Consider the following 17,460-nt stretch of genomic DNA (forward strand, 5'->3'; position numbering starts at 1 on the left):
ACATGACTGTAAATACGGCGGGTGTTGTGTTGTTGCTAGGCACTGACAGAGGTCCTGTCGCGGGTGGTGGAGGAGAATGAACGGCGGGTCATGGAGGGTCGTCCCAGCTGTGTCTGCCTGCAGTGTCTCCGCTGTGGGTCAGAGTTCACACAGCGGGGAGGGAAGGGGCAGGAGGACGGAGGGAGATTGAGAGAATGGGCAGGACTGGAAGAGCAGGAGGAGAATAAGAACAAGTGCAGAGAAGATGGATTGGGTGAGTGAGGCACACTCGTACAGTAACACACATGCACGCATGCTAGGGACTGGCACAGTTATTCAAATATTACAATATCCAAACTGATGTCAGTTTTTTATTTATTTTATTTTACCTTTATTTAACTAGTCAAGTCAGTTAAGAACAAATTCTTATTTTCAATGACGGCCTAGGAACAGTGGGTTAACTGCCTTGTTCAGGGGCAGAACGACAGATTTGTACCTTGTCAGCTTGGTGATTCAAACCTGCAACCTTTCAGTTACTAGCCCAACACTCTAACCACTAGGCTACCCTGCTGCCCCAATGGGTTAATATTCCATTTTTTTTTTTCCTGTGCCACACACAGACCATCACACACACAGACCATCACACACACACACACACACACACACACAACCATCACACACACACACACAACCATCACACACACACACACGACCATCACACACACACACACGACCATCACACACACACACACGACCATCACACACACACACACACGACCATCACACACACACACACGACCATCACACACACACACACACACACACACGACCATCTCACACACACACACACGACCATCTCACACACACACACACGACCATCTCACACACACACACACGACCATCTCACACACACACGACCATCTCACACACACACACACACGACCATCTCACACACACACACACACACACGACCATCTCACACACACACACACGACCATCTCACACACACACACACGACCATCTCACACACACACACACACACACGACCATCACACACAAACACGACCATCACACACACACGACCATCACACACAAACACGACCATCACACACACACACACACACACGACCATCACACACACGACCATCACACACACACACACACACACACACGACCATCACACACAAACACGACCATCACACACACACACACACACACGACCATCACACACACACACACGACCATCACACACACACACACGACCATCACACACACACACACGACCATCACACACACACACACGACCATCACACACACACACACGACCATCACACACACACACACGACCATCACACACACACACGACCATCACACACACACAGACCATCACACACACGGACCATCACACACACACACACAGACCATCACACACACACATACCATCACACACACACATACCATCACACACACACACACACACACACACACAGACCAACACACTCACACCACACACAGACCATCACATGCACACACCACACACAGACCATCACATGCCCATTATTTTGGTTACCATGGCTAGAAGAAGATATCCGAGTGACTTTGAAAGCGGTGTCTCAAAGGAGCACAGGGGGTTTAAAGGGTGGGTGTGTGTCTGTCACCAAATCTCAACCCAATCGAAAACATACGTAGGGCAGGACGATTTATATTGAATGAATTTGATTCATTCAAATGTATGTTTTCACAGGATATTCCAAATGCCTGTATTGCAAGAATCAAGTTTTTATTTGAGTTTTTATGGGCGGTTTATGTCTGCTTGTTCTCATGTATTTTTGGTCTTGTCTCCTTCGCTCCTCTGTGCTGTGTTCACCTTCCTATTTACACCAGAGATCAACAAAGATGAGAGATCACTTCCTCCTCTGATAAGCGGTTATAACTCGCAATTCGCATTTTGAAGTTAACCTGTCTCAACTCCTCGAATTGCGTGCAGAGCAGACACTATTAAAACAAGAGTATCGATGAACATTGATTCTGGAAAATGGTCAGTTTGGTACCATGTTCCGCTAGCAGCATTTTATTCAAAGACCATTATACATGCTGTCTAGTCTGTTTTATAAATGTGCAATAAGCATAAAGCACAATTACACAAGGTATTAGCAACTCGTTCTCATAGCTGTCTAGTCTGTTTTATAAATGTGCAATAAGCATAAAGCACAATTACATAAGCAATTAGCAACTCGTTCTCATAGCGGTCTAGTCTGTTTTATAAATGTGCAATAAGCATAAAGCACAATTACATAAGGAATTGGCAGCTCGTTCTTATTCTGAGAAATAAGATAGGCCACTTGAGTTCAACATCTGAACAAAGTGGACGGGCTAGCATGCTGTTCAAACAGTTGGAGATGGACAGAAGGGTGTTTTATAACAATTCAACTGTTCTACCTTGTTGGCCAGCAAATAAACTCAGCAAAAAAAGAAACGTCCCTTTTTCAGGACCCTGTCTTTCAAAGATAATTAGTAAAAATCTAAATAACTTCACACATCTTCATTGTAAAGGGTTTAAACACTGTTTCTCATGCTTGTTCAATGAACCATAAACAATTAATGAACATGCACCTGTGGAACGGTCGTTAAGACACTAACAGCCTACAGACGGTAGGCAATTAAGGTCACAGTTATGAAAACTTAGGACACTAAAGAGGCCTTTCTACTGATTCTGAAAAACACCAAAAGAAAGATGCCCAGGGTCCCTGCTCATCTGTGTGAATGTGCCTTAGGCTTGCTGCAAGGAGGCATGAGGACTGCAGATGTGGCCCGGGCAATAAATTGCAATGTCCGTACTATGAGACGCCTAAGACAGCGCTACAGGGAGAAAGGGCGGACAGCTGATCGTCCTCGCAGTGGCAGACCACGTGTAACAACACCTGCACAGGATCGGTACATCCGAACATCACACCTGCGGGACAGATACAGGATGGTAACAACAACTGCCCGAGTTACACCAGGAACGCACAATCCCTCCATCAGTGCTCAGACTGTCCGCAATAGGCTGAGAGAGGCTGAACTGAGGGCTTGTAGGCCTGTTGTAAGGCAGGTCATCACCAGACATCACCAGCAACAACGTCGCCTATGGGCACAAACCCACCGTTTTCTGGACCAGACAGGACTGGAAAAAAGTGCTCTTCACTGACGAGTTGCGGTTTTGTCTCACCAGGGGTAATGGTCGGATTCATGTTTATCGTATAAGGAATGAGCGTTACACCGAGGCCTGTACTCTGGAGCGGGATCGTTTTGGAGGTGGAGGGTCCGTCATGGTCTGGGGTGGTGTGTCACAGCATCATCGGACTGAGCTTGTCGTCATTGCAAGCAATCTCAACACTGTGCATTACAGGGAAGACATCCTCCTCCCTCATGTGGTACCCTTCCTGCAGGCTCATCCTGACATGAACCTCCAGCATGATAATGCCACCACGCACAGAATGAGCAGTATGGCTGATTTCCTGCAAGACAGGAATGTCAGTGTTCTGCCATGACCAGCGAAGAGCCCGGATCTCCCATTGAGCACATCTGGGACCTGTTGGATCGGAGGGTGAGGGCTAGGGCCCCCCCCAGAAATATCTGGGAACTTGCAGGTGCCTTGGTGGAAGAGTGGAGTAACATCTCACAGCAAGAACTGGCAATTCTGGTGCAGTTCATGTAGACGAGATGCATTTCAGTACTTAATGCAGCTGGTGGCCACACCAGATACTGACTTTTACTTTTGATTTTGACCCCCCCTTGTTCAGGGACACATTATTAAATTTCTGTTAGTCACATGTCTGCGGAACTTGTTCAGTTTATGTCTCAGTTCTTGAATCTTATGTTCATACAAATATTTACTCAGTTTGCTGAAAATAAACACAGTTGACAGTTAGAGGACATTTATTTTTTCGCTGAGTTTAGATCCAAGTTGGTTAGACATTAAATATAAAGATTAGCTGGCTACTCACAAGCATGTGGGCTTGTGCTTGAGAGATTGTTTACAGTGCCTTTGGAAAGTATTCAGATCCTTGACTTTTTTATCCATACGGCCTTATTCTAAAATTGATTCAATTGTTGTTGTTTTTTCTCATCGATCTACTCGCAATACCCTATAATGACAAAGCAAAAACTGTTGTTTTTTTTTTAGAAATGTTTGCTAATTAATTGAAGAAAAAACCCCATTACATTTACATACAGTACCAGTCAAACGTTTGGACACACCTACTCATTCCAGGGTTTTTCGTTATTTTTACATTCTACATTGTAGAATAATAATGAAGACATCAAAACTATGAAATAACACATATGGCAGGCATCATGTAGTAACCAAAAAAGTTAAACAAGTCAAAATATTTAATATTTGAGTTTCTGCCATTTCTGGGGCAGGTAACTCTAATGAACTTATCATCCGCAGCAGAGGTAACTCTGGGTCTTCCTTTCCTGCGTTGGTCCTCATGAGAGCCAGTTTCATCGTAGCGCTTTATGGTTTTCTTTCAAATTCTTGAAATGTTCCGCAGTGACTGACCTTCATGTCTTGAAGTAATGATGGACTGTCGTTTCTCTTTGCTTATTTGAGCTGTTCTTGCCATAATATGGACTTGGTCTTTACCCAAATAGGGCTGTCTTCTGTATACCACCCCTAACTTGTCACAACACAACTGATTGGCTCAAAAGCATTAAGAAGGAAAGAAATTCCACAAATGAACATTTATCAAGGCACACCTGTTAATTGAAATGCATTCATGAAGCTGGTTGAGAGAATGCCAATAATGTGCAAAGCTGTCATCAAGGCAATGGGTGGCTACTTTGAAGAAACTTAAATGTAAAATATATTTCGATTTAACACCTTTTTTGGTTACTACATGATTTTATGTTATTTCATAGTTTTCATGTCTTCACTATTATTCTACAATGTAGAAAATAGTAAAAATAAAGACAAATCCTTGAATGAGTAGGTGTGTCCAAACTTTTGACTGGTACTGTAAGTCTTCAGACCCTTTACTCAGTACTTTGTTGCACCTTTGGCAGCGATTTACAGCATCGCGTCTTAGGTATGACGCTACAAGCTTGGCACACCATTCAGAGACTTGTCCCGAAGCCACTCTTGTGTTGTCTTGGCTGTGTGCTTAGGGTCATTGTCCTGTTGGAAGGTGAACCTTCGCCCCAGTCTGAGGTCATGAATGCTCTGGAGCAGGTTTTCATCAAGGATCTCTCTGTATTTTTGCTCCATTCATCTTTGCCTCAATCCTGACTAGTTTCCCAGTCCCTGCCGCTAAAAAACATCCCCACAGCATGATGCTGCCACCACCATGCTTCACCATAGGGATGGTGCCAGGTTTCCTCCAGATGACGCTTGGCATTCAGGCCAAATGTTCACTCTTGGTTTCATCAGACCAGAGAATATTGTTATCATGGTCTGAGAGGCCTTTAAGTGCCTTTTGGCCAACTCCAGATGGTTGTCCTTCTGGAAGGTACTCCCATCTCCACAGAGGAACTCTGCCAGAGTGACCATCGGGTTCTTGGTCACTTCTTGACCAAGGTCCTTCTCCCCCGATTGCTCAGTTTGGCCGGGTGGCCAGCTCTAGGAAGAGTCTTGGTGGTTCCAAACTTCTTCCATTTAAGGAAAATGGAGGCCGCTGTGTTCTTGGGGACCTTCAATGCTACAGAAATGTTATGGTACCCTTTCCCAGATCTGTGCCTCAACACAATCCTGTCTCGGAGCTCTACGGACAATTCCTTCGACCTCATGGCTTGGTTTTTGCTCTGACATGCACTGTCAACTGTGGGACCTTATATCAATTGAATTTACCACAGGTGGACTCCAATCAAGTTGTAGAAACATCTCAATGATGATCAATGGAAAGAAACGAGATGCATCTGAGCTAAATTTCGAGTCTCATAGCAAATGGTCTGAACTTATGTTAATAAGATATTTCAGTTTTTTATTCCAACCTGTTTTAGAATAAGGCTGTAACTTAACAACGTGGAAAAAGTTGAGGGGTCGGAATACTTTCCAAAGGCACTGTATGAGACCTGTGTTAATTTTCTATAATGCCTGCCGCAAGAAGTTAGTCATTATTAGTGAATGTGTGTTATGCTTAGTTCTGGTAAACATTTGATCAAAAATTACATCTTACTAGACAGACTTGAACACCAGATCACTGATTATTGCAAAAAAAATGTGGGTTTTGATCAAATAATTAAATGATTAGTGGGTCTTGGTTGTGGAAGGCTTATATTTAGCATAGGTATAATTTCACTAACCCTGAATTAATTAGATTATTACTGACTGTTTGAAATGCAGTGTATTTGACCTTTTAATTGTACAAACAAATCTTAATTAGAGAATATAGATTAAAAAATCAAGCTGTATATCGTTACTCAGCCCATGAGTTTGAAAATATTGAGGTGATTTGTAGGCCATATCGCCCATCCCTACACTTATCGGAGATTCTGGACCGGTGTCTGAGACAGTGTCTTTCTACCACCATCAACAACACTAAATGATGGAATGTCTCATGGATGAATGATGTCGCATCCCTCTAATAGAGTTCCAGACACTTGTAGAATCTATGCCAAGGCGCATTGAAGCTGTTTTTGCACATCGTGGTGGCCCAACGCCATATTCAGACACTTTATGTTGGTGTGTCCTTTTATTTTGCTCATGTTCAGTCATCTCCATCTCTCTGATAGAGATCTCCAGGTCTGATCTTAAGGACAGGGCTCTACTGGCAGCGTGCAGGATCACCTTATCTTCCTGCCCTGACAGACGTCACACAGATGTGGGCGGAGGTCCGATGACAAGTCGTTCTAAAACCTCTTGAAGTTAACTATGGCAACAGACCTAACGGCTATGGTCCAAGCGACCACATTTTTCCTCATAAGTTGGCCGTCAAAACTTTGTTGAAGGTGCTTGTGAGGTTCTTCTATCAACTACTTTAATCAACTCTCTTTCTAAAGTACTAATTTACCAGAACAAATCCCTCAAACACCCCAAATGTAGCTTTTCATTCCTGTTGGTCTTTTAACTCTTGACTGCTGGTCCCACAGATGACTAACTAACCGCTATAATTAGCGGAGAAAGATAGCTTGAAGCACTTGGTATCAGCTTAGCCCTCCTCTCCTGGTCCTCAACAACCCAGACCTGAAATGACTACATGCTCTGACATGCCCAGAGCTCAGGGAGAGTTTGTTCTACAGATTTCTATGGCTTTTGACAGTTGTAACTTCTAGTTGGAATGTAGTTAGTCATATCCCTTTTACAGTGGGGCAAAAAAGTATTTAGTCAGCCACCAATTGTGCAAGTTCTCCCACTTAAAAAGATGAGAGAGGCCTGTAATTTTCTTCATAGGTACACTTCAACTATGACAGACAAAATGAGAAAACAAAATCCAGAAAATCACATTGTAGGATTTTTAATGAATTTATTTGCAAATTATAGTGGGAAATAAGTATTTGGTCAATAACAAAAGTTTATCTCAATACTTTGTTATATACCCTTTGTTGGCAATGAGAGGTCAAACGTTTTCTGTAAGTCTTCACAAGGTTTTCACACACTGTTGCTGGTATTTTGGCCCATTCCTCCATGCAGATTGCCTCTAGAGCAGTGATGTTTTGGGGCTGTTGCTGGGCAACACAAACTTTCAACTCCTCCAAAGATTTTCTATGGGGTTGAGATCTGGAGACTGGCTAGGCCACTCCAGGACCTTGAAATGCTTCTTACGAAGCCACTCCTTCGTTGCCCGGGCGGTGTGTTTGGGATCATTGTCATGCTGAAAGACCCAGCCACATTTCATCTTCAATGCCCTTGCTGATGGAAGGAGGTTTTCACTCAAAATCTGACGATAGATGGCCCTATTAATTCTTTCCTTTACACAGATCAGTCGTCCTGGTCCCTTTGCAGAAAAACAGCCCCAAAGCAGGATGTTTCCACCCCCATGCTTCACAGTAGGTATGGTGTTCTTTGGATGCAACTCAGCATTCTTTGTCCTCCAAACACGGCGAGTTGAGTTTTAACCAAAATGTTATATTTTGGTTTCATCTGACCATACGACATTCTCCCAATCTTCTTCTGGATCATCCAAATGCTCTCTAGCAAACTTCAGACGGGCCTGGACATGTACTGGCTTAAGCAGGGGGACCGTTCTTGTGATCATTTTGACCCCACGGGGTGAGATCTTGCGTGGAGCCCCAGATCGAGGGAGATTATCAGTGGTTTTGTATGTCTTCCATTTCCTAATAATTGCTCCCACAGTTGATTTCTTCAAACCAAGCTGCTTACCTATTGCAGATTCAATCTTCCCAGCCTGGTGCAGGTCTACAATTTTGTTTCTGGTGTCCTTTGACAGCTCTTTGGTCTTGGCCATAGTGGGGTTTGGAGTGTGACTGTTTGAGGTTGTGGACAGGTGTCTTTTATACTGATAACAAGTTCAAACAGGTGCTATTAATACAGGTAATGAGTGGGGAACAGAGGAGCCTCTTAAAGAATAAGTTACAGGTCTGTGAGAGCCAGTAATCTTGCTTGTTTGTAGGTGACCAAATACTTATTTTCCACCATAATTTGCAAATAAATTCATTAAAAATCCTACAATGTGATTTTCTGGATTTTGTTTTTTCATTTTGTCTGTCATAGTTGAAGTGTACCTATGAAGAAAATTACAGGCCTCTCTCATCTTTTTAAGTGGGAGAACTTGCACAATTGGTGGCTGACTAAATACTTTTTTTGCCCCACTGTATATGCTGAGTACGACATCCACACCAAGGGAATACTGAAGTGTCTAGTCATTAACTGCACTTTTTAAAGTGCAGATTATGGACAGAATTTTGCCTTTTTAAAACAAGTATTTTTGTGTATAAGAATGAAACCATTACAACACACTTATTTACCAATACGTACGTATTCACATTGAAGTATAACACATTTTTGAAACAATGTATTTATTTTCTGTTACTTGTCAATTTACACAACGTCTTCAGGAAGTACCGTCATCTGTCCTGAGTGTGGTAGTGATCATGTGGTCCAGCTGGCTGGCCAGTCAGCTCCCTCCACCAGTACGCCCGTCCATGGTTCCCCATGCCAAGACCGGACTGACCGACACTTTACCTTCAACCAGAGAGATACACCTCTACCCAGTCATCCTGGCAACAAGGTTTGAGATGTTATAGTCTTTAAAATTGATTTAAATATGTTGTTGTATGATGAACATGTTTTTAAAGTCTAGGGCAGTGGTTCCCAAACTTTTTATAGTCCTGTACTTCTTCAAACGTTCAACCTCCAGCTGCGTACCCCCTCTAGCACCAGGGTCAGTGCACTCTCAAATATATATTTTTTGCAATCATTGTAAGCCTTCCACACACACGCTATACGATACATTTATTAAACTTAAGACTGAGTGAGTTTTTGTCACAACCCGGCTCGTGGGAAGTGAAAAGAGCTCTTATAGGACCAGGATGATGATAATAAAAAGTAATTTTGCTCTTTATTTAACCATCTTATATAAAACCTTATTTGTTTATTGAAAATTGTGAATAACTCGCCACAGGTTAATGAGAAGGGTGTGCTTGACAGGATGCACACAACTCTGCTATGTTGGGTTGTATTGAAGAGAGTCTTGTCTTAAATCATTTTCCACACACAGCCTGCGCCTGTATTTGTTTTCATGTTTGTGAAGGCTGAGAATCCACTCTCACATAGGTACTTCGTTGCAAAGGGCATCAGTTTATTAACAGCGCGATTTGCCAAGGCAGGATACTCAGAGCGCAGCCCAATCCAGAAATCTGGCAGTAACTTCTGATTTAAATGACATTTTCACAGAACCGCTTGTTGCAATTTTGACGATGCTCTCTTGTTTAGATATCGGTAAGTGGACTGGAGGCAGGGTATGAAAAGGATAATGAATCCAGTTGTTTGTGTCGTCCTTTTCGGGAAAGTACCTGCATAATTGCGCACCGAACTCGCTTAGGTGCTTCGCTGTATCAAATTTGACATTGTCCGTAAGCTTGAGTTCATTTGCACACAAAAAAAACATACAATGATGGAAAGACCTGTGTGTTGTCCTTGTTAATGCAGACAGAGCTCCAACTTCTTAATCATAGCCACAATTCTGTCCCGCACATTGAATATAGTTGCGGAGAGTCCCTGTAATCCCAGATTCAGATCATTCGTGCAAGAAAACACATCCCCTAGATAGGCCAGTCGTGTGAGAAACTCGTCATCATGCAAGCAGTCAGACAAGTGAAAATTATGGTCAGTAAATAACTTTAAGCTTGTCTCTCAATAAAAAACACTGTGTCAATACCTTGCCCCTTGATAACCAGCACACTTGTATCTATGTTGTAGAAGCGGTACAAGGTCACTGCCCATATCATTGCATAATGCAGAAAATACACGAAAGTTCGGGGGCCTTGCTTTAACAAAGGTAACCATTTTCACTGTAGTGTACAAAATGTCTTTCAAGCTGTCAGGCATTCCCTTGGCAGCAAGAGCCTCTCGGTGGATGCTGCAGTGTACCCAAGTAGCATCGGAAGCTGCAGTGTACCAAAGTAGCATCGGAAGCTGCAGTGTACCCAAGTAGCATCGGAAGCAACTGCTTGCATGCGCATTACCACTCCACTATGTCACCCTGTCATGGCTTTTGCGCCATCCGTACAGATACCAACACATCTTGACCACCAAAGTCCATTTGATGTCACAAAGCTGTCCAGTACTTTAAAAAATATCCTATCCTGTTGTCCTGGTTTCCAGTGGTTTGCAGAAGAGGATGTCTTCCTTAATTGACCCCCCATAAACGTAACAGGTCGGAGGAGCTGTGCCAGGCCCGCCACGTCTACGTTTTGGCTACATACGGACCGTTAGTGGAATTCCCGTGAGAGAGTAACCGTTAATGTGATTGGATGTTAATTATTTGACTAGGCTACCTGTATTTGACTGTATTTATCTCGCTGAACATGAGATCATTACATTTTTTGGCAGTGAAACGAGGCTACTTAGGCGAGGGGGGGGGGGGGGGGAAACTCACCCAAATGTATAGCCCCGTTGAAAAATCTAAATGGACTGTTTGAAAATGTATTTTAAAATGTTAATCACATTTTTATTTGGCGTACCCCTGACGGCATTGCGCGTACCCCAGTTTGATTACCCTAGACCAAGTATTCCCAATCAGCTTTCAGGCCCCGCCGTAGTGTCAAATCTCCCATATTCCCCCTCCCTCTGTTTTTAGGACCCCACCATGGAAGGTCCTTCCTCTGCCAGGGCCAGCCACTTCGGCAGCCCTGCCATGAAGGCCTCAACCCAGGACACTATCCAGACCAGCATCTCCATGGAGGACCCCACCTCCTTCTTCTCAGCCAAGGGAAGCTCCTTCTCCCTGGGGGAGACCTGGGAGGACCAGAGCTGTGACCGGAGCCTGTCCCAACCTGCCAGCTTCTACAGTACAGAGGGCCAGAGTAAAGGAGGTATAGCAGGGAGCTACAGCTACACTGTTAGTGCTACCTCACCTGGACCCCAGGATCCGCATGCAGAACAAGCCAGTCCAGGTGGGTCCTGGAGAAAGTTGCGTCCTCTTCCCTTTGCATAGACATCATTTTGTAGTCATAATATATCATTTTGAATACTTCTGCAATAACCAATTGTATTGCTAAGATATAACATCTGTGTATTGTGATGGTGAAAGGCATGAACAAAATAACATTGTTTGATTGGGACCTTTGGTTTTTATCAGCCATCAGATGAAGTCATAAAATGGATATGATCCTGAAATAGAAGTGATCAAATGACCTGGATTTGAACCTTTTTATTTAAAGATTTTTCATCAAATGGCCCCCTTTTTTTTCTTTTTATGTTAGTAGGTCCAGCACCATCCTCAGACAATTGCTTTCATTTTTGGTGTAATTCACATTTCTGGAAAAGGTTTAAAATAAAGGTTCAAATCCAGGTCATGGGAGATGATAGTCCAAAACACAGTGCCCTAGTGATAGGAGACAAGGAGGAAATGCATATTTTGATTTTGCAAGAACGAGTATAACACAACAATCCATAGGAGGTTATTTGACATTGGTGACAGTCTTCCAGGCTGGCCCCTTGGGTCTCTCTCTGTGAGTCTTACAGTAAGATCTCATATGGTTTAGTAAGACCGTTACTATTAGAACTGATGGGAGAGGAAGGAATGCTTTAGCCTCCACAGAGAAGACAATGGAATGGAGAGAGGAGAGATGGAGAAAAGGGTGATCTTAGAGGGGGTATAAATGCTGTATATACACAGTATAATATACCTTTATATTTCCCTCTGTGGTATACTGTAGCAGCCAGAGATGCTGAATGACTAACAACATGGAATCCTTGTTTAAAAACCACACGCCACTGCAGAGACCCATCCCAAAGCCTCTGAGCTGAAGCTAATTTGAGACTACTTCTGAGAGGATGAAGACACAGCTATTTTGTTGAAGTCCTTTAGTCTAACACCAGTTTACTACATATAGATGAAAAACAACTCTGATCTGATTTCCATGTATTTGGGACACATTGATCTGAATATCGCTCATCAAAAAGGGAATGTTAGACGCGTTGAGATGAACTGAGTGGAAAGACTCAGGTGTAAATGCAACATTTGAATACTCTTGCTTTAGCTATAGACACTTCCGCTCAGTGATATATGTAGCATTGGGTGTAAATGCAACATTTGAATACTCTTGCTTTAGCTATAGACACTTCCGCTCAGTGATATATGTAGCATTGGACCAGATTCAGAGAGGCCTAGTGAATGATGGCCACAAAGTCAATATGCCAGTTTCCTGGCAGTTAGTTACTATCTATTGTCTCTGGGGTGTATGTGTGTCACCTTGCACTAAATGGACCAGCAGCCCTATGCCAAGTTAGATTTACTACACAGTGACAGCATAATGCTCCATAAACTACAGTTTAGATTTAGTGCGAGGGTGGGTTAAATCTATATGTTCAATTGTGAGACACCGATCCCTTTTATCAGTTTTTATTGTGATCTGCAAAGGTAATAACTGGAAAATATATTTGTTTAAAGGGGAAAGTAGGGAGACTACATAGCCAAAATGTTATTGGGTCTGTTAGCTGTTGCATACTAACTGTACTGTTTGTAAACTAGTGCTGTGTGTCTGTGCCGGTTATGCTAAGCTAACAGCTTTCCCTGTGTTCGTTGGTTATGCTAACCTAACTGCCCTTCTGTGTGTTGGTTATGATAAGCTAACTGCTGTCCCTGTGTGTTGGTTATGATAAGCTAACTGCTGTCCCTGTGTGTTGGTTATGATAAGCTAACTGCTGTCCCTGTGTGTTGGTTATGATAACCGAACTGCTGTCCCTGTGTGTTGGTTATGATAAGCTAACTGCTGTCCCTGTGTGTTGGTTATGCTAAGCTAACTGCTTTCCCTGTGTGTTGGTTATGCTAAGCTAACTGCTGTCCCTGTGTGTTGGTTATGCTAACCTAACTGCTGTCTCTGTGTGTTGGTTATGCTAACCTAACTGCTGTCCCTGTGTGTTGGTTATGCTAACCTAACTGCTGTCCCTGTGTTGGTTATGATAAGCTAACTGCTGTCCCTGTGTTGGTTATGATAAGCTAACTGCTGTCCCTGTGTTGGTTATGATAAGCTAACTGCTGTCCCTGTGTGTTGGTTATGATAAGCTAAATGCTGTCCCTGTGTGTTGGTTATAAATGTTACCCTAACACTATTCTGACCTGTGTGTCTGTAGGCCAGTTGGACCTTCTCTCAGAGGACTATGAGGCGGTGGACCATCGGCTGAAGCTCTTCCTAGATGTGGAGGTGTTTGAAGAGGAAGAGGAGCTCCACTCCTTTCTCAAGGTTAGCAGAACCAATGTTCTGACAATGGTTAACAGTTGAGTGACGTGGCTGAATCCAGTTCTGCTCAGAAGTTCCATGAACTGCTAACCCAGCCAAAACCGGTCGACTCCAGCTCTTGTGATCTGCTCCTGGCTGCTTTTTTGCCTCCAGCTGTTCTCTTGCTGTCCTGCACCCCCCCTCTCTCTCTTCATCGCCACCCCCACCCACCACACCATGACCTTGGATGAGCTCCTCCATGTGTAATGCATGCTGGGAGCCCTGTGGAGCGGAGGGGTATTGGTTTACTGCTCAGGACACCTGGACAAGGAGAGGGAGCCAAGAGGACACAAGCAACCCCAGCAGGAGACAGGAGATCCAGCTCATAACATGCTCATTCATCTGATGTTTATTTATCTTGTCACACGTGCTTCTCTCCCCTCTGGCTCTCTTTCTCTTTCAACAGCTCAACTGTTTTATTTTTGGGCCTACACAGTATTCAATGAAGATTGATGTGACTTTGTTGCTAGACCTTACTCTTTAGGTGTTTTTTAAACAGGAACTGATCTGTTCTTATACAGTCTGTTTAAGAAGAGCTCTGAATGCAGTCATCATTTTCCTCAGGGAAAGTTATTTGCAGCACTTAAGTGTTGTGGAGTCTTTAACGTGTGTACATCTTATCTTTGTTGTAGGTGTCGACCGTGAAGTTTGGTGACCCGGTGGAGTTCCCCTCGTTCCTGGTGGTGTCTGACCAACGCATCTACTTCCTGGAAGTGACATCCGACATGGAGTAAGTTAACCACCTGACCTGTCACACTGAAGAGCATCACACAAGAGAATGCTGGAATAAAAATAAACATTCAAGTACCTATTCTGTGGTCACAGTGCTTGTCATGAAGGTATTGTCTGTAGAGGCATTTGGTCTGTAGACTACAGTTTATTCTATAAAGCTATATATTACATTTATGGGGACAGCAGCAACAGGTGTGGTAGGGAGCAGACCAACACTATAGGATCACCATAGCTTTATGTAACCCACCACATCCCAATACTAACAGACTTTCTGGGCCACATCTTCAAACCCATTACAGCCCTGGTCTTTGTGGTGGCCCTACACATCTCCCCAGCCACTGCTCCCATGTCCTATATCAGTGGCTCCACGTTCCCTCTGATATAGTGCGAACACTATATCAAGGACTTTGTAAGCCCTGTATCAATGGCTTTTTTTTTGTCCTCATCAAAAGCATGTTGGCTTGCCTCCGCTTCCTCCCAGGAGTGTGAGTAGTACGGTGTTGGACAGGCCTGAGTCTCATGCTGCGACGGTCCTTATAAAGTTACTGGGATTCTGACCCCAGAAGGCCACACCCCCGCTATCCTGAGCACTCCCTGGAAGTTGTGTAACGGCCAAGTTTGGTTGCGCAACAGTGTGATATTCTTATGATGACCTTTCGCTGCTTTTTAAAGGTGCAATCTGTGACTTGGTTGTCTGTGGCTGTCTGACAAATTGCAGAAACAAACAATGCTCAAACAAAAACATATACACCTTAAACGTGAGTAGACTCAAGGAAACAAAGGTAACAGGCTGGGATAACAGGTGGGATACATGCAAGTAAAATAATAATAATATTTCTTTCACACTTTCCCGTCTTCGTTGTTCTCTTCCTGGCAGAGGGCAACCTTGTGATTGGCTGCAGAAGAGGGAGAGCCGTGGAATCACAGAGCTGAGTTACCTGGAGGTGGGACTGGGCTCCCAGAGTATCCACATGGAGTTTGAGGACGGGCCTGTGGCCTACACCCTGCTAGTACGGGACAGCGTGCGTTGCAAACGCTTCTTCAGCCTCTTCACAGGCAAGACGCAGCCACACACACACACACACACACTGCACATGTGTTGCATGCATCTGTATCTCATGAATTAAGGGCCTTCCTCCTGGGGATATTAGAGTGGAGCGTACTCGCTCTTAGGACAATATGTCCCTCTCTTGCTCTCTCTCCCTCTGTCTCGCTCTCTCCATCCGTCTCGCCTTTTCTCTCTCTCTTTCCCGCTCTCTCTCTCTCTCGTCCCTCTCAGTATGTTGATCACATGCTCCTCTGCTCACAGTGACTACACCCTGCCTAGCCTGTCAGCAAGGCAAGACCAGAAGCAGAGCGAGAGGAAAGCTGAGTTTTATTAGATCAACACTCCCCTCTCTGACTCTCACAACTACTCCTCACTACTTCACTAGAGCACTCTTTTAATGGAGTCCCTTTGGTAGCAAGGGGAAGCACCATGGCCAAACGGTCTTCAGCTAAGGCTCTGTGGACCTGAGTCTGTCCTGTCTTATCTGTGGGGACTCCATGTTTTCATTCAGTCGTATCAATAATCACTCAGATCCAGTCATTATTTGACTGTTTTCCAGATCTTTAGCTAATCTGGTACAGTCCAGATGGCCTCAGATTTTTATTTGGAATTCCCTCTGCCTTTGTATGTGAGGGTCTAGAATCGAAGATTCATTTCTGGCCTCGAAAGGGGTCATATTTTCGAAGTGAGTCTATGTTGTGTAGATCCATTGTAAATCCTAGAGCATAATAGACCTCATTAGAGTTCTCTTCTCTTCCAAGTCTATGCTCTAGGTTCCCTAGAGGTGGTCCTTTTTCTTGTACTGTGAGGCCTGTTGGAATAATTGTTTCTGAGGTTATGTCCTTGTCTGGATTCGTCAAAGATGATTTTTCTCCTTCCTCTCAACGACTGAGGACGGGTCCAGATTTTCAGTCACTGGGACCACATAGCAGGCTAGGTCAGTCCAATTCTGGGCTTGGACTCTGTATTGCAAAGCTGAACGGCCCCATAGAGAGAGGCTGTCACAGGGCTCTGCTATAGCCTTCCATTTGGATCATCTCCTATAAGTCTTAAAATATCCTCTGTTGTGTTCCTGAGGAAGGAGGAGGAGGAACAGGAGAGTTGAGCCTGGTTCTGAGGTATGTGTTACAGACAGACAACATGGCTGGTCCTGTCCAGTTGGCAGAGGGAGAGGTGGGGTGGGAGAAACACAGGGGGGGGGGCTAAATAACTAGGTGCCTTCTCAGTGCTCCACTCGTTGGTATGAGGCTTTGGCACCATCCTTCATCTCCGGCCTTCACTCCTAGTCTGCCCTGCTATTCCTCCCCTTGAGGAAACTGGAACTATTTATTATGTGCCTGAAAACTCGGTCCAGAGCTCTGATATTGCCCCCATAACAGCTGTTACAATATTTGTCTCAGGGAAATGACCAAAGGATACCTTTACTATAACAAAAGCAGTTTTCAGACTGGGCTGGCATTCCCAGAACAGATGTGGTCACGCCTGGCTTGGTCGGTGGTGAGGGCTACAAACATGGAGAAGGAAAGGGTCTGGGACTGTGAGGAAACTCTGATATGGTTTTACTACCCAAAGGAGAAGAAGCTAATAGGGACAGATCTGTCCACTGCTCACTGGGTTTGAAAATGTTTTATTGAAATGAGGAAGAAGTCTGGATGGACAAGTCTGAACTTGATATTCCGGAGGAGTCAGTACAGGTCACCATGTCAATCAAAGACTTGTCTGAACAATGTCTCGGCTTTTGCTAATTTAAATGCCCTTATTGCCCCGTACAGATCTACAGTGGGTAAAAATATGTGGTCTGTCTGGTAAGTAGTTTGGTG

The 17,460-nt window shown here is 44.0% G+C and overlaps 1 protein-coding gene across 4 annotated transcripts in view; it reads left to right on the top strand.

The window, feature by feature from the left end:
* Window positions 1-17,460, top strand: part of LOC115129849 (serine/threonine-protein kinase 11-interacting protein-like) — a 46,336-nt gene that overhangs the window by 12,861 nt on the left and 16,015 nt on the right. For all 4 annotated transcript variants that reach the window (XM_065018984.1, XM_065018986.1, XM_065018983.1 and 1 more), the window contains exons 17-22: window positions 40-253; window positions 8,974-9,146; window positions 11,217-11,532; window positions 13,715-13,824; window positions 14,493-14,590; window positions 15,470-15,648. In XM_065018984.1, coding sequence (XP_064875056.1) covers window positions 40-253; window positions 8,974-9,146; window positions 11,217-11,532; window positions 13,715-13,824; window positions 14,493-14,590; window positions 15,470-15,648 — 1,090 coding nt within the window. The remainder of the gene's footprint in view (window positions 1-39; window positions 254-8,973; window positions 9,147-11,216; window positions 11,533-13,714; window positions 13,825-14,492; window positions 14,591-15,469; window positions 15,649-17,460) is intronic.

This window comes from Oncorhynchus nerka, linkage group LG5, assembly GCF_034236695.1.
Source record: "Oncorhynchus nerka isolate Pitt River linkage group LG5, Oner_Uvic_2.0, whole genome shotgun sequence".
Taxonomy (NCBI): Eukaryota; Metazoa; Chordata; class Actinopteri; order Salmoniformes; family Salmonidae; genus Oncorhynchus; species Oncorhynchus nerka.